General features: G+C 37.6%; 1 protein-coding gene and 1 pseudogene across 4 annotated transcripts; one reads left to right on the top strand and one right to left on the bottom strand.

Moving 5' to 3' along the window:
- The first annotated feature begins 3,051 nt into the window (after positions 1–3,051).
- LOC129355046 (uncharacterized) lies at positions 3,052–22,032 on the top strand. Of its 4 annotated transcripts, none has more exons than XM_055024603.1 (6): positions 3,052–3,209; positions 15,445–15,515; positions 16,339–16,380; positions 17,357–17,395; positions 17,928–19,409; positions 19,600–22,032. In XM_055024603.1, exons 4-6 carry the CDS (start codon positions 17,388–17,390, stop codon positions 21,179–21,181), a joined length of 3,072 nt encoding a protein of 1,023 aa, XP_054880578.1. In that variant the 5' UTR covers positions 3,052–3,209; positions 15,445–15,515; positions 16,339–16,380; positions 17,357–17,387; the 3' UTR covers positions 21,182–22,032. The 4 variants fall into 4 exon arrangements, with proteins under 4 accessions (XP_054880578.1, XP_054880577.1, XP_054880579.1 ...); XM_055024602.1 differs by having other exon boundaries at positions 17,319–17,395; XM_055024604.1 differs by lacking the exon at positions 3,052–3,209 and adding an exon at positions 14,827–14,833.
- Positions 7,100–8,795, bottom strand: LOC129355010 (septin-1-like; annotated as a pseudogene).
- Positions 22,033–27,090: the final 5,058 nt, after the last annotated feature.

Genomic DNA, 27,090 nt, shown 5'->3' with positions numbered 1-27,090 from the left:
CAGTGTTTGAGATATGATTTATAATATTTTACTGCACAGTGGAGCCTGTGATGGGCTGGCGGCCACGGCGAACCTCGAGTCCACTGACTGCTGGAGGTCGGCACCAGCAGCCCCGATGAACCTGCCTGCAGTGTTAGATGATAAAGGATCAGTACTGGCTGTAGGAGGGGCTTAAACATACCTATGAAGAACAAGACATTATATATTAAAAACAAGAAAATATATCAAAGCCAGGTTTCTATAGTCCCAAGTTTCCAGAAGTGGGATGTCCCAAACGCCTTTGTGTCGGCTCTGACAGGTCCTTTCTGAGCGCTGAGTTTCTGCTCATCATTAGAAATGTCATATTTTTGTTTGGAGGTTTAAGAGCAAACACAAGGATAACAAGACATAGTGCCATTTTTAATCAAGTCATGGCACAAAGTATTAAATTAACTATTTATTAAACTATTAAAGTCAAAATCCACTTTACAACTGAAAAGCTGAATAATTTTCCTAAAGCCCTGTGTTTGTCTTGGATGGCAGGAGACAGAATTTGTTGGGAGTTTTGGCTTTGGGCCTTGGGTGGGCCTGTCATTCCTACAGTTGTCCACTAGAGGGAGTCCCAGAGCTACGGTTCCCTGCTGGCTGATCAGATGCAGCTGTTATTGATCAGGCTCTTCTACCACACTATATGAGGAGGAGCAAGTTCCAAAAACTTTAAAGATTGGCCTACAAATCATCAAACAAGTATTCAAAAATTCTAATCTTGATAGATATGCAAATGAGATTAAAAATCCTGACTGGACATAAGAGGAATTTCATATGTTTGATAAATATTATTCTGAACAAACATGGTCCTGGCAAGAAGTTCTCAGTGTGTTTGTTACACACACCATAACCATATGATCATTTAAAATAAATGGTGATTAAAGACCAAGCTGAGCTAACTGCAGTTATCTGGACCTCAGTAAGACTGGCTAACATTACTTGAACTGAGAAATTCTATAACAAGACCTCCTGTTAAAAGTCTGTCCGTTCTGGTACAACTACATTACCCATGGTGCATCTGTGTTTTCCTTTGCTTGTTATCGTTGCACATAGCTGGGCTAGTTTTTTGATCTCATGTTCCTGTGTTACTGTTGTAAGGAGTGGCGTCTGCGGGTGACATCCACCATCAATCCCTTTTATCCTGTTTGTGTAAAACCTGTGTGCGTTCTATATGATATAACCACACACACACACACACATACATAAACTCATCTACTGTACCACCTTTCATCCCATATTCATCGATGCTTGTCAGTCTACAATAAACCTTCGAAGCTGCATCTGCAGAGTTGCCTATTCCTTCTAACAGAGGAAGATTCAATTGATGAGAGATCTGAATTAGTGCCTGTCTGACGCACACAGAGTTCTTACACCTCCTATCAAAGTAAAATGTACAAAGGTAAAAAGACAGTAAACAATTAGGGATAACAGTAAATTCACTCTTGAAAGGCAATACCTTCACTTCCTACTACTTGGAGACAGATTTTTAAATGATATAAAATAGCTAATCATTAAAACAATTATTTTCTAAAGATAAATTCCTTCAGAATATTACAAATATATTGTAATAGATTGACACTGAATAAACCTGTTATACTCAGGGTTTTCAGTCTCTGAAATGGAGAGATCCACCAGGTAACTCAATCCAGGATCAAGTCACCTATGAATGCGAATAGAGCAAAAGCCCTCATCAATGGAACGGAGGTAACACGGTAACACGCAACGGGAGAAAAACAAGCCTGAAAGTTTGGATTTCTCAATAGACTTAACGATGGCATAAGAATATCAAAACATTCTTAATAAAAAGTGCAAAACCGAAAAGTATAAAAACAGCAGTACTGTTGATGCTGCAAAACAGTGAGAGTTAGCATGACACAGTGTTATATCAGCAGCAGAGGCTTAGCAATATTATTGTTGCTGCACTTCCTTTTATTGGTGGACTAACTAAATGGGCTGTCAGGGACCTGGGGTGTCCTCCATAAGTTAGTGCTTTCTTAAATGTATTGTGCTTTGTGCACATACAGATCAGCAGTGATGATCAGCAGAATATCAGGATTCCAATTCCTCATTGTTTGAGTGTTGAGCCTTGTGGTAAAATCTAATTCCTCTGCAGTCTCTTGTAATTGTAATTGGAACAAATTATTGCCTAAAGGCCAAACCTTCACTAGATATCTGCAGAAAGGGTACATCTGTATAACAAATAAAGGAGGTGAGGCTCTTTGGAACTTGTATATAGTAGACTTTCCTAGAATAAACATATCCTGCAAGTGATCTCCATAATGGGTAGTAATATATTATTAAAGGATGTTCAGAATATGAAACTACAAAAACAGCCTCATGTCATTCATACTGTATTGTTTCAGTTGGATTATTGCTTTGTTTGGTCCAACAAACAATTTTATATCTCCCTCTCTGCTTAACGGACTGACTGTCACACTGCCAGAGTTAGGAAGTCTGGGACAGCTGGATCGGAGGGACAGCAAGCTGAGGCCGTCAGGAGAGGAGCTGTGTCAAAGTTATGCACAAATAAATGTTTGGTGAGTGTGACGGGGTTCTTTTATGACTTGGGCCACCACACATAAAGATTGACGGACCAAGGCCAGAGATTATCTTAATGAATTTTATTTTCTATCAAAACAGTGAATAATAGGTGGTCGATGAAGGATACTTATAAAAATGTCCAAAAATGAGTTAAAAATCAACACAGCACAGCAGTACCTTCAAATCCCAGTTCATGACCTCCAATGTGACACCTCTAGAGTCCAGGTGCCGACTGCCCTCTGTGAAACAGCCCTGCTTTTATAGCTGCAGGCTCCGCCCAGAGGAAGTCCCATCAAACCAAACTAAACTAAACAAAACAAAACTAAGCAATTATTTCTAACTCAAATCCTTGAAATATACAAAATAATAATAAGGAAGGAAAAATAAATACATTTATAATCAAAATACACCCAAACAAAAAACAAAAACAACCAGCACATTGTGATGATGCCACATCACATAATTGGCTCCCGGCTCCTGGGTGAAGTTGTTTCCGCCTCCAAGCCGGAAACAACTTCACCCAAAAGAAAACCGGAAAAACATCTACCTGGAATAACCGATTAGAATGAACGTCAAACGAAAACACCGCGTGTGCACCGACGATGAATCGCCTCAATCCAAACTAAAAGGAAAAGAAACAGGTAAGTTTAGAATTGTGCATGTTTGCTAACAGGGACTCTCCAATCGTGACGGCTCCTCCGTCACAGTGAGCAAAAGTATCTAAAAATAGCTTTAATAGCAACTCATTTCCACCAAACACAACATAGATTCACAGCAGTGATGTTGAAATGGACCATTTTTGTGAAGCACAACTTGACCCTGAGATGTTTGGTGGTCAGCATCTGATCCAGAAAGAGCCAAAAAATGACAAATTTTCAAGAATGACAATGCATCAGTGAGTATTTTGTTAATGATTTTTACTGTTAATTATAGCAACAACAAAATCATAGCTGAAGGCAATGCTGCTATCTCCTCTTTAACAGGGACCAAGAAGAAGTGGTCCAGTTAGTCAAGATGTTTGTTGGACATTTATTCATCTATTTTTGGTCCACAGAAACTCATGTTCAGGCTTAGAGTCAAGAAAACCATTAACACAAATACCAATTTACGATAGCAACAATAAATAATGAACATGAGCGAATAACAGGCAATATACAAGTACTGATGAACAAAAACTGACAGGTTATGTGAGAAATAAATTAAAATATTCTATTTTTCTGAGATTTTGAGTGAATTTTGTTCTTAACATTAATTTTATTGCATAACGTGTGTGTGTGTGTGTGTGTGTGTGTGTGAGAGATGAAGCTACTAAGTGAATGGAAGTCAAGACAATGTCCTAAAATGGGCAGAAATACACACCTGAGAGTTCAAAACAATGTTGAAATAAAACCAAACACATAAAATAAACTTTTGAAAAACTAAACTAGTATTTTCATCTCAATTTTTATTGGGGCCTGCCCATAGCAATGCATAAATCCAGCAGTGACTGACTTCCCTTGCAAATCAGTCACTGCCATTCAAGGCATAGCGCTGCAATAATATTAGCTTGCATTATCTTTTCTCTCAGGTTACCACATTAACTTTAGCAACTGTGGGCAACTGTGGCTGTGTGGCAGAGTTGTCGTCTTGCAAATAGCACAATATAACTCCAAGTAAATCAAACTTCTGTGAAATCAAACTGTCCACTTAGAAAGCAACACTGATTGACAATCAATATCACCTGTTGTTGTGCAAATGGAATAGACAACAGGTGGAAATTATTTTCATATTTATTTCATTCATTCAGATCTAGGATGTGTTATTTGAGTGTTCCTTTTATTTTTTTGAGCAGTGTATTTCTCTTCATAAACTATACTTGAGAAGCATTTTTGTATCTCAGTGCTGCTTTGGTTCCTTCATCCACTTTCCTCTTCAGTTCCTCCAGTTTCTGGACTTTCCTTTGGTCTCCCTTTTCTTTAGTCTTCTCAATCAGGAGGTCCAAGTGGACATTAATAGACACTGAATCCACCTTGAGAGCAATCTGCTCCAGTCTTATGACATGTTGGTAGGCCTCATCCACAAGTTTGAACTTTTGTTCCAGAAGTTGCTGCTTTTCCTTTTCAAGGTTTTCCAGAGAGTGTGTCTGCTCCTCACACTTTGTTTTATTTTCAGAGTCATGTTTCATCTTTGGTATTTTCTTCTCCACTCTCCTTGTTTCGATCTTGTATATCCACTTTGCTTTAACATGAGCTGATGCAGGACACTTTCTGGAGCAAACAGTGCAGCGGCCTCCTCTCATCACCTCACAGAACTCAGGAAGCCAGGTCTTGGTGCATCCGTCTTTGTGGCAGTTTTCCTTACAGACAGGACAGGTCACCGCTCCTTGGTAGAAGATTAGCCACTTCTGTCCACCTTTGATAGGTTCTCTAGTAACATAGGGCTCATCAACATGTATAGTGACCTCTTTTTCCTTCTCTCTTCTTCATGCATCTTCAGTCCTTCCTGAATCTGTTTGATTTCTGTCTGCTTCTGTTCAGTCAGCCCGATTCTGTCCAGCAGGTTTTGGATGCAGGCTGTCAGTCTGATGCGTTCATTCATCACTTCTGTTGTTGTTTTCAGTTTTTGAGGTGACATTTTTTCAACAAAGGCTGTAAACTCCCGCATTCCTTTGTCTGATATTCTTTGAGCTGTGGTAAAGTATTCTGCTTCGTCTGTGTGATCTTCGTTCTGCTGATTGTTGAACAAGAAATAAACTGGTTGATTGTTTTTATCTTTTGCACATCTGAGGTTTGCAGCTTCAAGAGCTTGAAGAGCATTTTTAGGTGTTCTTCCATTGGAGTGAGTGATGAGAGCCACAATGTTTTTCCATGTCATTTCCAAACAGAGACATCACCGAATCAAAGATGTACATCAATCTGTCACTTAGTCTGTTATCGGTCGCCTTCATCACCAGACCCACTGCATGAAGTATCTGAACACCGTCTTCTGTCTCAAACAAGGTCCGCATCCTGTCAATGACGACGCCATCTTGTTCGATTCCTTTGCTGCTTCCATATCCAGGAGTATCAATGATGGTGATCGAATAGGGCAGAATTTTACCTTCACAACTACAGATCTCATATATGATCACATCTGGTGTTTCACCTTCTTGCCTATCTACGATCTGAAACCAGACCCCATCCTCAAACTGAACTCCCATTACATGGTTGAAAACAGCATTGACCAAAGAGGATTTTCCTGACCCTGTTTCACCAACAAGTAAGATGGTTTTATTAATCTGCTTAGTGTCTTTTGTACCAAAAGTCACTTTGGACAGAGCTCCAAACTTCTTCGTTTCTGTTTTCAGTTGATAGATCTTTGGATGTCCTGAGGAGATTAAGTCACTCGTGGAAATCAGTTTTGTGAGAGTAGGATTCTTGATCCTGCAAAAGAAAAAGCACAAACTTGCTCAAAGGACCTTTGATCTTTGGTACATATAGGAAGAGTAACAAAAAATAAACAAAAATACAAAGTGTAATTGTATTTTTGATAGAGTTTAATGGGAGACATTGTTTGGAGACAACATCCAATTAAAGGCCCATCCAGGTAGCTATTTTTCCCTAAAGTAGTTAAAGTGTTAGTCTTGACAATCTTCTTTTCTAATACTCTACAGGGAACATGCCAGTTAAACTTAAACCTGCATTCCTATTGTTTTCCTCTAAAGTGTTAAATGTTTCTTTATCCTTTAATGATTTCTCCTTCCACCCAGGTACAAACTGGTTTCTCACGATTAAAGCATTTTGTTCTGTATAATATAAATAAACTATGTCGATGAAATGCAACACTAAGAAACCAATGCCTGTTATCCAACAAATATTCCTTTATTCAAAGCCAAAGAAAGACAGATTTACTTTACCAAGCCAGTCTATTGTACAACCAAGAAAATTGATTACAATAATTTTATATCATATTAACATATCTTGAACTGTAAAGAAATGTTTGTAAAGCATTTCAACAAGTTCTGACTTGGCTTGTCTGATCAGACTCCAGGCTGTACAAACATCTTAACCAACTTCACAGCTCAGAGATTTAATGCATTCAACGGTTCTCCATCCCTTTAAATGACACATCAGAAATGTATTCACTGTAATCTGTTAGGGAAAAACTACAAGAAAATCTATTGATTAAAATTAGCATATTTACAGAAATAAAGTTTGCTAAGAAAACAGTTTTCTCATGTTGTAAAAACTAAACTTAAACTTTTTAGGTTTAGTCATTACTGTCCATCTGGAAAGTATAGAAAGCCCTTAACTGTTTCCAGATTATTATTGCAGCCTTTTCCCAAATATTATTAGTTTCCTTCTTCAAACTCTACACAAATGCCCCATCAATAGACTTTGGACATTTTATAAAAAGTTTTGTAAATGCATTAATATTAGAAACCAATGAATCACATTTACATAAGTATTCACAGCTTTGGGTAAACACAGTGTAGTGAATGCTTCCCACATGCACTGTACAATAATAATGAAGTAAAATATATGGAGGGTTACATAGTGTTGTTTGAATTATAGGAAACTATTTATATCAGTTTCTAAAGAAGACATCTACAGCAGGCTTCACATTTGTTTTGGCCAGGGTTGTGTATTGATGTTCAAGGTGTCAGTATGTTTCTCTTCTGTTCATTACGTTGTGTCTGTCATTTTACCACACACATACTGCAGAGCTAATTTAGTTCCTTCATCCTGTCTGCTCTTGATCTCCTCCAGCTTCTGCACCTTCGCTCGATCTCCATTTTCTTTCATCTTCTCAATCAGAAAGTCCAAGTACAAAAATGTAGAAACTGAATCAACCTTCAGGGCGATCTGCTCCAGTCTGACCACATGTTTGAAGGCTTCTTCAACAAGTTGGGACTTCTCTGTTGAAAGTTCCTTCAATTCCTTTTGCATATGTTCTAAAAGACTTAACTTCTTCTCACAGTCAGCCTTGTTCTTCATATACTTCTCTTCCATAGCTTTCACAGTCCACTGAACTCTTCTGGTCTTGTTGACATATCTCCAGGCCTCTCTCACATGAGCCGATGCAGGACACTTCCCAGTGCAGACAGTGCAGCGGCCTCTCTTTATCACCTCGCAGTGTTGCGGACTCGGAACAAGTGTACATCCAGGATAGTGACAGTTTTCCTCACAGACTGTGCAGCACACAGCTTTTTCAAATAACTAAGCCTCATCAACTTTTTACCTTTAGTAGGTTCCTTCGCCTTGTAGACTTCTGTAATTTCTACAGTGAAGTTTTTATTCTTCTTCATTTCCTCTGAATGTTTCCTGATAGCTTCTAGGGTTTTATTAATTTCCACCTCTTTCTGTTCAGTCAGTTGGATTCTGTCCTGGAGGTTTGGAGAGAGGATATCAGGCTGATGCGCTCATTCAAAACTTCAGCAGTGGTCATCAGTCTTGTAGGTGCAGTTTTTTCCAGGAATCCTGTGAGTGCTCTCATTCCTTTGTCTGAAATTTTGTCTGCCATTTGCAGGAATTCTGCGTCGTCTTCTTCTGTTCGGTCTTCATTCTGGCAGTTATCAAACAGAAAGTGAACAGGCTGGTTCTTTTCATTTTGGCACATTTAATTTTTGTTTGTTGAAGGGCTTCGATGGCGTTTCTGGGTCTCTGTCCATCTGAGTGAGTGAGAAGAGCACAATGTTGTTCTCAAGGTTTCTTCCAAAAAGAGACATCACTGAGTTCAGGACATATGATAACCTGTCACTAACACGATTATCTGTAGCCTTCATCACCAAACCCACTGCATGAATCTCATGAACTCCGTCTTCTGATCGAAACAAGTCAAACAATCTGTGACTGACTATTGCGTCATATTCAATCCAAATCCAGGAGTATCGATGATGGTCAGGGAGAACGGCATAGTTTTACCTTCAAATCCAAAGATCTCGTACACAATCACGTCTGATGTCTGACTGTCAGACTGACTCCTCCCTCCTCCTCTACAATCTGAAACCAGATTTTATCCTCCCACTTAACTCCCATGGTGTAGTTGACCATCGTGTTGATCAGGGTTGATTTTCCAGCCCCTGATTCTCCAACAAGTAAGATGATTTTGTTTATCTTGCTGATGTTCTTTTTACCCAAGGTTACTTTTGTCAGAGGTCCAAGCTCCTCCTTTTTTAGCTTTAGCTGGTAGATAGCAGGAGATCCTGGTTGGATCAGAAGACTTTTAGAGATGACATCCTTGTATTTGGTGGAGAAATTCCTGTAGAAAAAATCAATAATTTACCCCTTATAGATGTAAGAAGGGCAGATGTTGGGGTTTTATTTTAAGCAGAAATATACTGGCTGCCCAAAATTGTTTGTACCCCTGGCAGATTTAGGTTAAACTCTTTTAATGTGACCAATGGGTTTCTTCTGATTAGAAGTCATAATAATGTTCTGAAGTGGTCTAGTCAAATCTCTGCCCTGACAGGAAATATGCAGAAAATTGCTCCACTGTTAAAAGACGGCTTTGAGTTTAATGTATGGTAGATCTTGGTGATTGGTTCAAACATAAGATAGTGCTGTTGCAACGTTTAAAGAATTTGTTCCATTTCCTCAGTATCTCAGAACCACCAGCAGATGGCAGCAAACAGAAATATCACAAGTTGATAGTTTTACACCCTTGTGTGGCACTAGATGATGAAACCCTTGACAAAAAGGGTAATTATCCAAAGGAGGCTCCACTTGAGGGTGACTGATAAAATATGACAACTTGCTGATGAGTATGAATGAGCATATAATTAATTTTGCAGCATCTTAAACAGCAGCAAATCTCACATTAAAGTTTTTTTTATTCCATGAAAATCTCACCAGATTTTAGTACAAAAACTGAATTTCATTTTGGTTTGATTTCACTCTCAAAAAACACTTTAAATGTAAATATGTTGGTGCTGTGGTGGTGGAGGGGTCAAGCACAACCTGCAAACCTTTCCTTCATGTCTTCCCTCTCAGTCATTACCTGCTTTCCTGTCTGAGAAACTTCAAATAAAGCCCAAAAAACCTTAAGAATGTAAAGCATGAGACCCAAACACAGAGGCCTTGGTTCTCGCCGAGGCCTCACAGGTTCAAGACTCGACCTGTTGACCTTTACTGCATGTTTTCCCTGCCCTCACAACTCGCATTCGTGTTTGACCACTATCAAATGAAGGTCACCAGAACCAGGCAAAGCTAACTCAGAGAGAAAGGTTGAAGGTAACAGTCTAAACAGTTTGTGTCCAGGATGTGTGGGGTCTGCAGAGATTAACTGCCCTTTTCCTGACTCTTGACCTGTCCTGGACGGAGGGCAGGTTAGCTTCTCTGCAGCCCTTATTGTTTGTTTCAGGCTGGACCTGGTTTTGAGGATGAACCTAAACACACACGTCTTCTGCGCTAAATTATGCTAGAAAATGAAGAACAACAAGCTGTACGCTGATTTTCTCATCAAAGTGGAAAACTGATGAAACATGAAAGCCTGAAGTCGCTAAAGTGTTTCCTGAACTGAACAACACACCCCAAATATGACTTTATGTTGACTCAATTATGTTAGATGTTAGCGCTCTGCTAAAGTTAAGCTACAGTATCATGAGTTGGGCTCAATGCAACTCAGAGACCAGAAACAACACTTTGGGAACACGCTGCACCAGGTCCAGTTAAATGAGCAGAAAATATTTGCTATTGAAATGGAAATACTTTCCAAATTAATGTGGTCTGATCATTTTCTCAGTGGTAGTTTCAGTCAGTGCATTTATTTGTTTAATTGTAAAAAGCTACCATAATTCAATTGGATTAGAGGCTATTAGACAGTTATTTAAAATATGGGAAAGTCAACCAAGAATTTGTTTTATGCATTTTTTAACATAAAAATAGTTTAATCTACAGAATTCCTAATTTATTTGACTTTAAGTGTGTTTGCCTAATACATGAAAAGAATATGCAGAGAAAATGATAGAAAGTTATTGAATAATTTGAAATGCAAAGTTGGCACAAAGGTGGTCAGAAATGGGAAGAATCTGGCTGTATTTATTGCATCACCATAAATATTCTGCAGGTATTTACATTGTCTACTAACACCTGCTGCTGCACTGAGCATAATGTTGCAAACTCCATAATTTTAACATTTACTTATTTGTGTCTGATTTAAATTAGAGGTTTTCTTTCACAGGCTGTGCATATGAACCTGATTAACTAATGCTGGATAAAGTTGTGCACAAAAAGCTACAGGATGAATGTTTTGACCTCAAAATTTTCTAAATTTACAGAAGCTGAATTCTTCTTATATTTTTACTTATTTTCCTCTTATTACACATAAACAATAAGGTAACATTTGCAGAATGCTACTGAAAACTTGTCCTTGGTGTGATCAGTGAAAATGTAAACTTTATTTGTAAAAAATAAACCGATGTTTTTCCTACTTACATTCTTTGCATGATGATGAAGTTGTGATGTTCACTCCAGTCGGGGTTGAAACAGGTTTTGCAACTAACCAAAGACAATAGTTATTATTACTGTTATTTCTCAAATAGTTTTAATGTTTGAGTGTCGTTAATCTCACATCAGGCACACTGTGAATTACTTACCAGCCCTCATCTGTTCAAAACTAATTCATGTACAATATTTAGGAAAATCATAATGGAGAAAGTGCAACTACTCATGTAACCATCTATATTCATGTTCAACTAATTGTTAAACAGCTGTTTAAGTATTTATTTAAAAATGTGCACAAAACAAGTAAATGTCTCAGTTTGTAATCGAGCCGTGAAAATTAGAAGGTTTTCCTACCTGTGCAGTCAGACACAGAACTACGCTTCACGATGTTCAGTGAGGCTGTCAAGGCAGGAAGAGTAAAGAGAAATCAGCTTCCAGAGATTTATATTGTGTCCGAAGGGGAGGAAACTCTGGTCACATGATTTCACTGAAGCTTTAGTTGTTCAACAATGAACTAATCTTTGTTACATTGTCTAATTGATTAACTCTGTGCTAAACTGCACACCTGCTAAATAAACTCACTGTCTCATTCTTCATATTTCAGTTTGATTTGCTATGAATATTAATGCCATCAAGAAGTGAAACAAACACTTAAATTTCCATTAATCTCAAGTTTCTGGTTTTAAGTTAAACAAGGTGCTTTTGATTTTAATATCAAACATAACATTTAATTAATTCATGACTGTTCATAGATTTCTAAATATTAAAAACAAGATCAATGGAGCCTGATATCTCAATTTAAGAGTATCATACATTTAGTATGTAGGATCCCAGTTATACCAACACAAGTACTTTAAACTTTTAGAAGAATCTCCAGTCAGACGATGTTGGTGCTGCAAGTCTGGACTTTAAGTTTACATTTATCTTCCATGGCAATTTATTTTATTTCATCAGAAATGCTAAAATGACTACAAATATGTTGCTCAGCAGGAGTTTTCTCTCACACTGGAACAAAATGTTATCACTTCTGCAAACAGAAGCATTTTCATAGCAGCTTTATAGATTTGACCCTCATTGCATTGCTTGTTTGATTCACAACCACTGATCTGAATCAGCTGTTATGGTTGGCTGTGTGCAGATAAAGCATTTTTAAAATGCACAGCATGGTATACAAGGTTTCACTTTTGGACATTCAACCTTTTGTTAACATGCATTGAATAATTATCAGAAGAAAGATCTTGAAGCCTTGTACTCATGATTCACTGTATGTATTTTATGACCTGGGATATCTTTAGGTTTCATACTCTGCTACACACATTTCCCAAAACCTGTAAATGGTGAATGAGAAGACAAGGTGATTTATTGCCATGTATATCATGTCCTGTCGTTGGGGAAGCTGGTGGCCCACAGGCTGTAAGGCAGCTTTACTCTACAGAAAGGAACCCTGAACATGTTTTCATGGCTGCTTGTTTGGCTTTGCTACATCAGGGCTCCATTGCTGAAAATTTGACAATTATATTTTAAGCCTGCTTTTAATTCAGAGCTTTACATTTTTGCACTTTTGTGAAGAGAAACTGAAAGTATTTTAAGCTACCCTCATAGCTTTAATGATTAGAGTATTTTTGTCTACAAAATCAGACGACTGCTTCATTCAGAACCACTGACTGAAACCTCTAGTTCTGGTCGGCCTCAGCTTTTTTCAGATAAGACCTTTTACAATGCACAGTATGTCACGCAACACATGCCACTTCTCCAACTGTCTTCAGCTGATTGACTTATGCAGCTACTGAAGTGTCAGGATGCTCAGTAGTGCTGCTGAGCCCAAACGGATCAGGGAACAGGACTATCTGTTCAGTCTGACTGGAGACGAATGATGAGTTTTGTTTTTGATAGAATTTTACATTCCATGCTGATAAGTGGTTGAAAGAAATCTTCCTGCAGAAATGTGAGTAATGAGGAAAGAGACATCTTTGACTGCCATGTAATCCCTTTGACAGAATCAATACAATCTTTATGTTCATCTCACACAAACCTCGATTTGGTGTTTGTTTTGATGAGTCATTTTAAAATGCACAGCATATGCAACGTGTATATTTGCCAACATTTGAAGCATTAATTATGTATGATTAAATATGTCAGAAAATTGCTTTATTGCATGTATTTTTATTGTAAAGAAGGCAATAGTTAACCTCAGCCATAATTTCTTTTTGTCCTCCTAAAAGAACTCCAGTCACTGATGTGCACAATGCAATGGCCTTTTATTTTAATTGTTTTTCTCTTTTTAAAATCGCCAGTTCTCAGCCTCCTTCCTTACTTCCCATTTGGTTTTTCAGGTTTATGTTAGTTTGTGTTGAACTGGAGAATTTAACTCTGCAGTTGTTCATAGAAAGTTATCGCCTCCATTCCGGGATTAAGGTAATCCATAGTATGTCAGAGTCACTGTTGTATTTATTCATAGCAATCTTCCAGAGGTAATAACTTGTCCTTATCTGTTAGTGAAAATCTGTCCATGATCAAATAGTTTATGAAACTACTACTAAGAATCAAAATAGGTTTGTGTAGCTGTAGCTAGAGATGAGCTTTTCTGTAACACAGCAAGAGGCAAAAAGCAAAGGATGTTGAGAACCACCTCATCTACACTGATATATATGGTGACGCTGTGGGCTGGTTTTCCTTCCAAAGGATTCAAGAAACTTGTTAAGATGACTACCGAGACATTATGGATAAATACCTGGTAGGTTCTGGCAGAAAATGAAACATTTTTCATTTCAAGCTAATCTGTGAAAAGGGGGCTAAACTCAACCTACCACTGTCTTGTCTGACTCAATAAGGGAGGCAGCTCTGTATCAGCTGACCTGTGAAAGTGTCAACTTGTGATTGAGGGATTGATGCAATGAGAACACATGGTGCCTGCAGACACCTGGATAAAACTGAGACCAAACCTGTTATTTTTCTCAGCATGAATGCAGTGAATTTCTACACTGAAGCGTTCAGACATGACAGACCACAGGACAGCAGCTGAGCTCTGATGTAGCATTAGAGCTAGAATACAGAACAAGGTTAGCAACAAGGTTAGCATATATGCAATCGCAGATATACTAACCTTTTAAAAACTCCAGTACTATCCTTTAGTTTGGCAATAGCACACTAACTGAATTTGGAAAGGTGCCGGGTGATTATTTGATGAAATGCCAGTACAATGTACCTCAATCATTTGATTTTTAATTTTTCCTTAGTGAAATTGCTTGGGTTACTTCATATTCATCAAAGTGACGGTTGTATATCAAAATACAAGTATGATCTAATAAAGATTGCCAGGAAAGGTATTAGCTCCTTTATTAATCAGTCTTGATATCACAGATCTTTCTGATTTTATGTTAGTTATAATTATTCAAGTCACTATTTTCACTAGTTTGTAGAAATCTGTCTTCAGTTTTGATGTCAAAAGGCCAAATTTTGCTGATCATGACTAAAACAAAAGAAGTTGTACATATATATAAGACTTATATGTATACATACTTTATACCAATATTTAAGAAGTCCTATAGTGCCTGTGACCACTGGAGGCCAAAGATTATATGCAAGTTAAAAGTATTGTGGTAATAGCAGAATTTAGCTTAATTTGTAGACCTTAGTTGAAACTCATTTTCCATTTTCTCTTTCTTTGTTTATCCAGAGTCGGGTTGCAAGGGAAGCAGTCTAAGAAAGGAGACGTTCCTCTCCAGCCACTCGGGGGAATCTCACGTTTCTGATATTAAGCATCAGTTTAAACTAATGCTTCATATAATTACTCAGAGATAAAGTGGTAACATTTGAGCAAATATAGAAATGGCATTGAATACATGGGGAAAACAGTTAACAAGGTGAGCTGAGAGTCCTGTAACATATATTCTACTTGATTCTCAGTTTCCCTTCCTATGAGTTCATGAATAGTTCAATCAGTCCAGCCTGCAGGGATTTAAACCCAAGACCTTTCAGAGGACAGGAAGCAGTGCTGACAAGTGTGCACCAGGGTAACCATAAATAGCATGAGGAACATATTTCATATAATTCAGGTACCAGATGATCTGACACCAACAACTTGATGAACCAAATATATTTCCTCGTTAACGCCGCCCTATATAACTGTACTAGTAAACACTCAGAAACATATTGGTAACGGTACTATATTATGGTGGTAGTTTATTACTTATTTTCCCATTTGAATCTAAACCTGTGGTTAGGGTTACATAAGAAAGCACATCTGCTTTAGATTAAGACATTTTGCATAAATCCAGTTCTTTGGGGGGATATTTTTTTCATTTTGACTGTTTTACTAAATAAACATGGTAAAATCTTTAATGTGCTTTTTGTTCTTACAGTTTGACAGAAATCATTTTATAACATAAAATGTTTACCCTCAGTTCAAAAGCTGTGCTTTGTTTTTAGCAAGACTATCTTTAAACATCTGTGACCTGCCTGTCTCCTCCCACAGAGCTTAAAAAGTCTGAACTCGGCTCGTTCCTCCACTGACGGCCATCAGAACAGATTCCTGAGCCACAACAGGTAAGATCATTACTGGATCAATAGTAATCTGCTGTGACCACCACGTTTGACATATTTAATTAAATTAATTGAATGCTAAACAATTACTTCAGTTATTTAAAAAGGTTTCTGTGACAAAAAAGAAACTGGGTGTTTCCTTGTTTTTGGTAATGTTTATATCTTTTTCTATTATATTTTAGATTTTTATTTAGGCTTTGAGCTCACCTGTATATTCAGCCTAATAAAAAGCACGTGCCACGTCTCATATTTCATATCTGCGGCTTTCTGCTTGTTCACCAGTCCAGCTGCTACTCGTACTGCAGCCTTTTGTATGATTGTGATCTAGATTTCTAGCAATCAGGTCACAGATCTGTCTGATTATGACGCTGCACACACATCTGAAATATTCCAGCTATTGAGTAAATCATATTTCTCTGATATAGTTTGCTCAACAATACCTGACTTATGCTCTGACAATCCGTCCGTATTTATGTAATTTCATGTTAAAATGAGGGAACAGAGCTTTATAAACAGCAACAGCCTGACATGTTGACTGTCGAATAAATTACATCTTTGGAAGTCAAGAGATCATTTTGATTCATATTAAGCCAAAACTTTTTTGTTCAAAAAAAACTTGACAAATGTAGAAAGTGGTTCATATAAAAAGACACTTCTTCACTCTGCAGCACAGATGAAGCACTCGCTCATCTGTTGAGGATGAGTTTGTAAAGGAATCGCTTTTATTCCAGTTGCAGCTCTGCATCACAAACATCCACAGATCTAAACTGGGAGAACCTCCAGATCCAGATTCCTTCCTGATGCCGATGTTTCGTATTTCTTTCAGCGTTGAAGAGTTCCTGCATCTCCTCCAGGACTCACAATCTGGGTAAGAAATATTTATCCATGTTTGATCACTTCTGCTCTGTTTTTGTGACTGAATCAGGTGATGGTGACCTAAAATGGGATTTAGCAGACCAATACAAAAGTCAGTACTTTGCAAAGATAATTAAAATTAAATATTTTATTTATTAGAAAACGCTGGACTATACAGGGTCAGCAAGTCAGAATTTAAACAATGGATTTGATGTCGCCATGATAAACAGGAAACCAGAGCAAAGACAGAAACACAGGATATTATTGAAGGCTGAAGTACAGGAGCTTGGTGACTCCATAAACATTGTTGGTCAGACTTAGTATAAACCTGAAATAAACAGAGAACTTATCACAGATTTTCAGCAATTTGTAAGGAAAGAATAACTGATGAAACTAATAGAAAAAACCAGATATATAAAGCATGAGAACATAACTGAATATCTTGAACTCATGGCATCATAATCCATACTTACTGTTCTTCCATCCATAGCAAGTAAAGTCCCTCATCATCCTCCATACTCTGCTGGTGGGTTTCTGCTCCACTGCATTCGTTTTTATTTTCCATATCTCTCTCTGATTGCTCTTCTGGTTCAGGAACTCCTCAATGTCCCTGGCAGTGCAGGGATTATTAGTTCAGTCACTTTCCTCTGCTGGCCTCCACTCTACAATCATAATGTACTGCAGTCTGTTTGATGCCAGACTTGCTGTCATTCGTTTCACCCTTTATACATTTGTAAATATGTTCAGATTCTACATTTAAAATTGTGCTGCCACAATGTCAATTGCAGGTTAATTACAAAGATATTTTATAAATCACATTTCAAAAGATTTGTTTGAAAAAGTTCCCCGAACTGCAATCTTATGGCCACATCCTAAAAGAAAATTGTGATTCAGCTTTTTGATCTACTTCTACTGCTTAGTTTTGATCATTGTAATGTGAATGTTTTCCAGAAATAATATCCAGGTGCTATGTCCTCATCTTCTGACAGATCTTCACTGAAATTAGGAAAACATAACAACATGGACATGTGAGTAAATTAAAAATCTTCTCCTATGTAATGCAGAAAAAAAACGGATTACTGCAGATTTTTTATACCTTCATGTTTAGCTTACAAAGTAAATATTTAGCTTAGCAAATAAATACTTACTCTGTAACCTTTATAAATAACATGGTGAAAGAATGACTGGTTAAATAACCCTAACTGTTATTAATTTTTGACTGTAACTTTGAAAATGACACCCCATAGCAGCTGACGTTTTTCATAGAATGAAATCTTATTCCTCTTGATTTTTTTCAGCTGCTTTGTAATAATTAACTGTGCACTTAACTTATATTTAAATTCGCATTGCGTCTGTCATCCATGAGTCACTATCTGATGGGTTTCTTGGAAAATAAAGTTTTCTCTCAGAGGAAAACTACGTCATCAACAACAGAGGGTTACAAGTCAAAACAGATACATTCAGGGAACAAACTCCTGCTGGACACAGGATTCCTTGGATAGTCATCGACAAACATATAATGATCAAATAATGATTGGTTAAACTGCTTGCTTTCCACAGTGGCCTGATCAGTGTCGGATGCCCGACAATCCGCCGACTGAAAACTAAGAAACAGACATTTGGGACGCTGACCAGAGTCACTATAGGTGAAAAAGATGTGAGGAAGATAAATAAAACCATCTTGCTTGTTGGAGAAAAGGGGACAGGAAAATCTGCTCTGATCAATGCTCTGGTTAATTACGCCATGGGAGTGAGGTTTGAGGATGAAGTCTGGTTTCAGGTTGTGGAGGAAGAGGAGAATGACCAAACATCAGATGTGACTGTGTATGACGTCTTTGATTTTAAAGATAAACCTCTGCCCTACTCTCTGACCATCATTGATACTCCTGGATGTGGGAGCCACAGAGGGATGAACTGTGATGTGACTGTAAGCCAGAGACTGTTTGACTTATTTCGATCAGAAGATGGAGTTCATGAGATCCATGCAGTGGCAATGGTGATGAAGGCTACTGAGCATCAGTTCAGTGATTCTCTGAGATACATACTGGAGTCAATGATCCCTCTTTTTGGGAAAGGCCTTGAAAACATCACTGTGGCTCTGATCACACACTCAGATGGGACGATACCTACGGCTGCTCTTCAAGCCCTTAAAGGTGCAGGGACTCCATGTGTAACAGACGCGAACAGCCAGCCTGTTCACTTTACATTCAATAACTGTCAGAATGAGGCTCGAACAGAGGAAACTAGCTTAGATCTGGAAAAAGCATGGAGAGTGACAGAGGCAGGGATGAGTCAGTTCATGTCTTTTCTTAAAAAGGCTTCACCTCAGCAGCTACAGGTGATGTTTGGGTTTAACTCACAAATAAGACTTGCAGCCACTATCCAAAATCTAGAGGAGAAAATCAGGCTAAATGAACTGAAGCAGAAAGAAATTAGGCAGCTTCAAGACGCTCTGAAGAAACAAAAAGAAGAGAAGAAAATTGAGAACGTCATCGAAGTAGATGAAGTCTGCATAGAACAAGAACCTATTGGTGGTGAGATGTCCTTCTTAAAATCGGCTGTCTGCTGCACCGTCTGTAAGGAGAACTGCCACTATCCAGGATGTACGATGGCCCTGAACCATGAAGAGTGTGAGGTCATGAACAACAGTCGCTGCACTGTTTGCACTGGTAAATGTCCCGTTTCAACACATATTAAAGCCGACTGGAGGTACGTGGCCAAGACAAAAAAAGTGCAGAGAACCAAAGAGGAATATAAAAAGATGTATAAGAAAGCATCAAACCATAAGATAAAGCTTCTTGAGATTCTGGAAAAGGAGATTGAAAGTCTAAAGTCAGAGAAGACACAACTGATAGAAAACTCCTTCAAAAAAGTTGCAAACTTGGATCAGACAGTTCTTAAAGTTTGCTCCCTTTCCACCTACATAAGTTTGGACTTCCTGATTGAGAAGATGGAAGAACAAGGAGACTCAGAGAAGCAACAGAAACTGCAGCAGATGGACCAGCAGATGGATGGAAGGGTCAAAGCCTTGCTCAACTGCAAGTAAGATCAATTATTATCTCTTCATTTAACAATAAGTCCTTTATACAGTCCTGTAAATTATTTATTGCCTTATATTCTGAATTTTTAACACTTACATACTGAAAACCTGAGACAATGTTTTGTACAATGTATATTTTGAATAGAACCAACTTATCTTTATACATTTAAAATAAATGTGCTTTCTCTGCAGCAACAACGATCCACAAGAAATCTTGGCCAACAATGAGCCGATTCGTTCTGGATCCACTAAAGTCTACCAGCTCAAAACAAAGAAAAAAGTCATTGGAACCTTGACCAGACTGACTGTAGGCACAAAAAACCACAACAAACCAAATAAAACCATCCTGCTTGTTGGTGAAACAGGGGCAGGGAAATCGACTCTGATCAACGCTCTGGTCAACTACGCCATGGGAGTGACATTGGAAGATAAAGCCTGGTACCAGATCGTAGAAGATGAGAAAAGGAGTCAGACAGAAAGCCAGACATCAGATGTGATTGTGTACGAACTCTTTGGTTTTGAAGGTAAAACTCTGCCCTTCTCTCTGACCATCATTGATACTCCTGGATTTGGAGACACCAGAGGGATTGAATATGATGTTGTTGTCAGTGAAAGATTATTTCAATTGTTTCAATCAAAAAATGGCATAAAAGAACTTCATGCAGTGGGTCTGGTAGTAAAGTCGAGCGTGAATCGACTGAGTGACCGACTTAAGTACATCTTTGAGTCAGTGATGTCTCTGTTTGGGAAAGACATAGAGAAAAACATTGTAGCTTTGGTCACTCACTCCAATGGAAGAAAACCAAGGGTCTTGCTTCAAGCTCTCAATACTGCCAAGATTAAATGTGCCAAAGATGAGGAGGAACAACCTGTTCACTTCCTCTTCAATAACTGCCGACATGAAGAGCAGATAGAAGAAAAGCATTATAAAAATGCTGACAAGATAGCAGTGAAAGGTCTGAGTGGCTTTGCTGCCTTTCTGGAGAAAACTGCACCCCGAAAACTAGATGTGACTTTAGATGTTCTCAATGAACGGATCAGACTGTCCGCCTGCATCCAAAACCTGCAGGAAAGGATCCGACTGTCTGAGCTGAAAGAGGCAGAAACTAAACAGATTAAAGAAGCTATGGAGATACAGAAAAATAGCAAAACTAATGAGACGGTCACTGTAGAATTTGATGAAGCCTACAAAGGCAAAGAAGCCATTGAAGGAGACATTTGGCTGATGATTTTAGTAAAAGGGGCCGTATGCTGTACAATCTGTGAGGAGAACTGTCACTATCCTGGATGTTCAAGCTCTAGAAAGCCTGAGGACTGTGAGGTGATGAAAGATGGCCGGTGCACTGTGTGCACTTTAAAGTGTCCTGCATCTGCTCATGTGAAAGGGAAGTGGAGATATGTTAACAAGACGAAAAGGGTTCGGAGAAGCCTGAATGAGATTAAAAGAAAATCGAAACGAGAAAATTGTTGGAATTTTTTGGGTAATCTTGAGGAAGACTTGGAAAAGCTGAAGGCAGAAAAGTCACAGCTGCTGGAAGAAGCTCTCCAACATATTGACAATTTGGGGAAGATTGCTTTGAACGTTAATTCAGTGTCCACATTTGTCCCATATGACTTTTTGATCGAAAAGCTGAATGAAAGAGGAGAAGCAAAAAAAATTCAGAAACTGGAGGAGATAAAAAACAAAATGGATGAAGGAACCAGAGCAATCATCCTGTCTGTATGGGATAAAATGAAAGCAGCTACCCAAAAAATTCAACAGACTTTCAAGTAGCAAATCTGGAATCAGCTGAAAGGGATCTTTTCAGTGCATCTTTAAATTAATGTACTTGTTGCTTGGATAAATGTTCTGGATAAGGTTTTCTTATGTAAGCTGTTAAATACTTTAAAACAGCACATGTCAAACAGTTCTACACATTCCTAATGTTAAAATCAGTCCAGCACTACTAGAAAAAAAAAATGCTAATGCTATCAGAAGAAACAAACCACTGTTGACGTGAGGAACCAGCCAAAGCGCAGCAAGGTCGGGTCTCAGATTGATACTTTTCCAATTTCCTTTCATTGAACTCAATATTCTCCTGTTCATAAACCAAAGATTTACGATCACAAGATAAAGGTAACTGGTAAAAAAAACATCATTTTTGTTTCTATTGATTTAGTTTTCACACAATAAGACATTAAATAAAAATCCTTTATGAAAATCCCAATACTAAAAATATCCCTCTTGTCCGTGCACTGGCACTGTAGCTTCCTTAGCATGTTCATTACAACCGTCAGCTTCAGCATTGTGATTAATGACTGAGCTGCTTTTCATACTTCATTATAATTTATCATAGTTTAGATGACATTTCAAATGGCAGCTGGAGGAGCACAGTTGGTATTTTTCTGGCTGAGTTTGGTGATTATATTACATATGATTTAAATGTTCATAATATGATTGTATTGCCTCAGCAGCAGCATCATGATTATGGTTTTGACTACATGAACTGTTTCACTCTCCTTGATTTTCAACTGCTTTATTACTAATAATGCATAGTGATTTTACTTACATTTTATACTTCAATTTCCTAATAAACTATTATCCTTAGAGATGCATTGGAATTGTAAGAAATTATTAGATCATTGTTTGACATTATGTTCATATTTTACTATATTTCTTCTATTTGTAATCATTTGATGTCAATTCTGTGAAATATGAACACATCTGATTAATAAATGCCTGAAAAAGCTTTGTTCTTGTCACTTGTGTTTTAAGTTTTGCCTTGAAACAAAATCGAGATAAAATCTCATTAATTTGCCTTCATTTTAAAGGGGCAGTATTATGTAAAATTGATCAGCACATCATGTTTCAATGTTATTCTCATGAAAAACACACTCAGAGTGTTGTCTTGATCTTTTCATGTAAGTTTGAGAAATCAATCTCCATAAATCAATCTCAGCTGTGCAAAATGCCTGCGTGGACAGAGCTATGCCTTGGAGGCAATAGGAGGTTCTTAAAGAGACAGCAGCCCATTTTCAAGCCATTCACATAAAGTCAATTTTCTTTTAAATCTCATTTGATACATATGGCATTTTTACAGCTGAAGGTGACATGACTACTTCATTATGCTATTGAACTAGCAAAAACAGTTGTAATTAGAATTGAATTGATAGAGGCAGGCAGCAGGAATCAAACCAGCAACCCACTGATTGAGAGGTAAACGCCTACAAGGGTCAGCACTTTTACTTATTAAATACATATGCAATGCGGCATAAAGCGAGAGCCGTATTTAACTTCACAAACGTCACACTCCTGCACAGGATCAAAACACAACAATGTTCTGCAGTTAAAACTTTGATTGTTCCCCACTTCATGCCTATTTTAATCTCCATGAAAAGCTTTTATGCCAATGTGTTCATGAATAGAATATATATTATATTAATAGAAAGATAATGATGTCTGAACAGCTGACATACAGAGTTTAAGTCATTTTTTAGTCAGTTAACCAATGGAAACGTTCCCTTTGTATTTTCCACACTCACTCAGTCTGCTCATACAACTTAAACAGTTTTTAAGATTCATTTTGTAAAATGAAATGCATTTCTGAAAACCTTATCTGGACACTCCCAACAGCCGCCATGAGGGTGTTCCAACAGGCAGGGTGTTTCAAAGACGTCTGCTGGCGTGGAAAAATACATACATAAGAGATACTATTGTTTAGTACAAGATAACATTTCCTGATCAGCAACATATTTGCGAGTCAGATTTGATTCCCTGGTTTTTCATACATCTGCTTAACCTCATGGTTCATTTTGCTAGTGACTACTTGCATTTTTTGGGCAATGGCATCAATTTTTATCCAGTTTCTTCATAGTGTAAAAGGCATGTTCTGTGCAATCTAACAACTTTCCTGAAGTCTTTGGAAGAAAGACTTCAGGCCTATATTATAAACATGTCTATTAGTATGTACAAGTTCACAGGTGTCAAACTTCAGTCCTCCAGGTGTCCTGCAGTTTTTAGATGAGCCACAGGTACAAAACACTGGGATTACCAGTGTAATTCCTGGTGTAGATCAGATCTCCAGAGGCTTAATGACCAAATTATTCTATTCAGGTGGTGCAGCAGAGGCTCATCTAAAAGTTGCAGGACACCGGCCCTTGAGGACTGGAGTCTGACAACCTGTCCAAGGTGGTTCTTGACATTCATTGTTTCTTGTCAGTCATTATTAAGTGTTGTACTAAAACAAGCCCTAAAATAGATCAGCTACACAAACTTTATGGCTCCATTTGGAAATGACAAATCTCCACATGAAACCGGTGTGACCGCCACGACCAAACCACCTTCCTGTTTCTGGGTTTTCCCACATGCTGCTGCTCACTGTGGTTGTTGGCATGTAGAACAATCTGACGTCTCCAAATCTGAATCGACTAATATGTGAAACTTGACGATTGGTGGTGAGTTATGTTACTGACTACGATCTGATTCAATGTTGTACCTGCAACAATAGCTGGTATAGTTTCCTGCTGCTACTTTCGAACGGTTAACGTTGCATCAACCTCCTCAAACAATTCACTACTCGACGGTGAGTCGATGTCATATTTAAACCAAAAGTAGAGCGTTATTTCTGGCTACGCTCCGCCAGTTAGCATTAGCTATTAACTCGATTATCAGTTGCTCAGGTCAGTTCAATCCACGTATTTAATTACTGAATGTAAAACCAAACTAAATAAGCTGAATCAAAGGCAATACCTTTATCATTTAATGGCAACTCCCCTAATCCTAGATTTGATAATTGTTGGTTGTTAGTTGTATTCCATGCTGATGCAGCAATGAAGTCTGGTACCAAAGATATTTTGGTTTGTAGCTACATTGATCAAATTTGTAAGTTTGATTGATTTATTTGTTGTTGTGTGCAACGACTGTCAACTTCTTTATTGAACCAAGTTGAACTGGAATTATGAAGTGCAGTGTTTGAAATAATTTTCTTTCTTTTCCATGTTAAATTATGAAGTTAGAATCAGATCTGATACATATTGACCTGCACATATATCTGTGTGTGTGTGTGAATATTTATGCATATGAGGACTTAATGTGTGTTTTGTGGCCTTCTAATGTCCTATTACAAGGTCACATACTGACTGTTTTTGTGCTACGTGTCATGCTGTGCATTTTAAAATGTTCCATCTAAATACATCTGAGCCAACATTGTCAGGGTTTGTATGAAAGGAATGTGAAGATAGCATTCTGTTTAGGTGATAGCATTGTGTCGCTGTCAGACAAAAACAAGACAAATCTCCACATGAAGCCTGTGTGACCGCCATGACCAAACCACCGGCGGTGCAAAGGTGACAGATATGTCACTTGTTTCATATCTGTAAGATTTCTTTCAAATACTTATCAGGACTGAATACAAAAATTTGATGACATAAAATCATCAATAGCAGGTAATTGGTTGTTCTAACGTAAAACATCTCAAGCATTTTGCAATAAGCAACTATAAAAGGGAATTAAACAGTTATCTGGTGCCTTGAATCCCTTTCTGCCCCGTTAAGCCCAGAATAGCAGCCACAACATCAGGAAGACGTCACCATCAAGCCCACTGGACCCGTCACAGAAAATAGCTGACTACTTAGTATTATTCACATTTCAATTTATGAAAAAACATGACCAAATGTTTTGCTCCAAGGAAAGCAGATGCATTGCATTTTTACTGGAAAATATTTTTTTATTATTTCTCAAAATAAACAAACAAAAACATATTACATGTTTGACATTTTGTGACACATCAGATTTTCTCCAATTCCCATAAATAACTTAAAGGCAATAACATGTGGATAATAATGGAGTACAAGCTATTTTAAATCAGAAAAACAAAACAGACCTTAAGTGGTGAATTACTCATCCTTGTTTAGCACGTTATCATAAATAAATTAGTTTTGATGTTTGGAGAAGCGACATGTCTTGTGCACTATGCTGGGCCTTTTAAAATGTTTCATCAGAAAACAGTTGACACCAACCATAGCAGGGTGTTTCGGTGCAGTGGTTCTGAATGAAACAACTGAATGTCATCCGGCTTTACAACAAACCGTCTCAAAGCCGATTACAGCAGAAAAATGTTGCTTCTTTCTACTGAAGCTCAGTAAAGCTGAAACACTACAATGACAAACCTCTGTGGATCAGGAGCAGACAAACTCCTTTTGCAAAGGTTATTGAAATAAGTGTCTACAGCTGCTTTGAAGATCCTTCAAGGCAAGTAAAGAACTGAAACTTTACTATATTAATCTGCCTCTGGGGGACATTGCTTTAAAATCTTCAGGTTTTAACATTAGAAAGTTTCCCTACCTGTGCAGAACAACCGCCCTGCTGCTTTAAAATCTACTGAGCTGCATGTCAGAAACTTGGAATCAAGTCAAACGTTGGTGACAGACACTAAATGTACAATACACTATAAATCCAAGGGCGCAAACATTTTAGTATCATTAAAACATTTTTTCTTTTTGTTCTGTCGAGGTGAGAAAACTTTTGCCACCTGTCCACTAAGATGTGAGCTGAAACCCTGAGATAAAGAGCCAATCAAGAAAGCATCTACTATGTATAGGTATCCGTTTTGTAGCGCAAAGTAGCCCTTCGACATTTAGACAACCAGCTTCTCCCTTCGCATGTTAGGCTGCGACAGGTCATATGAAAGCAAATAAATAAATGTAAATCTTCTCCAGTTACCTAAGTTTAAATAAAACAAAATTATATATGTCAAACACATTTTCACTGGAAAAAACCTTTTATAAGTTATTTTATTGTCAGGAAACATCCTTCCAAATAATCGAGCTTGTCAGATGTTGTCTTATTATAAACATATTTTAATATTTGGCATTATTCCTAATAGGATAATTTAAAAAATGTATTCTCAGTACCTAAATATATACAGAAATTACTGAACATGACATTAAAAGTGTAACTTCTAGTGAGCTTAGTGTTTTCAATGTCCTTAAAACTTCGATAAATAGATTTATAATCTGATTCAGAAAAAAAAAACTTCTAATAGTAAATTAGTCACAAATAAAATATATCACGATGAACCATGAGGTCTCAAGCCTAAAAGATCTTTCTTAGGATAACATTTGTTATTCAGTACATATCAACAATCGTTTGAATGCCCAAAAACGAAACTTTAGATATGATGCATGTTAAGAAGCTTTATCTGAACACGGGCGACAGCATCAGATCGGCTGATTCAGATCAGTGGCTGTGAATGAAACCGTCTTCTGACCTTGCAAAGCAATGAGGGTCAAATCTATAAAGCTGCTATGAAAACATTTAGTTTCAGTTTTCTGCAGTGATTTTTTTCCCAATACAGGTTTAAAAAAGTCTACTGAAAACAAACCTGAGTATTTTTACTTGAGATAAAAACAATGTGGTACAAAAATAAATCTTTGCTCAGTTTTCCAGACTTGTACCACAAACTTTGACCAGACGCAGTTAAGCTTCTGCTAATGAAACGTTCAACATACTTATGTTAACTGGTAATTAAACTGACAAAGGAGAAACTCATTACTCTGCACACAGTTAAAGGAAAAACAATTTCTTTTTGTTTTTTCATCAAGGAGTGGAAATGCCTGGTGTAAAGCCAATAAAGATAAAATGTGTCATTTTACCTTCTTACGTTCAGCATTCCTCAGTTAGTTTGGATAGAAGGAGAGCCTGAT

The sequence above is a fragment of the Poeciliopsis prolifica genome, unplaced genomic scaffold (assembly GCF_027474105.1).
Source record: "Poeciliopsis prolifica strain line A6 unplaced genomic scaffold, Auburn_PproV2 SCAFFOLD123, whole genome shotgun sequence".
Taxonomy (NCBI): Eukaryota; Metazoa; Chordata; class Actinopteri; order Cyprinodontiformes; family Poeciliidae; genus Poeciliopsis; species Poeciliopsis prolifica.
The sequence above is the reverse complement of the archived record's forward strand: the minus strand, read 5'-3'. Positions and strand labels throughout refer to the sequence as shown.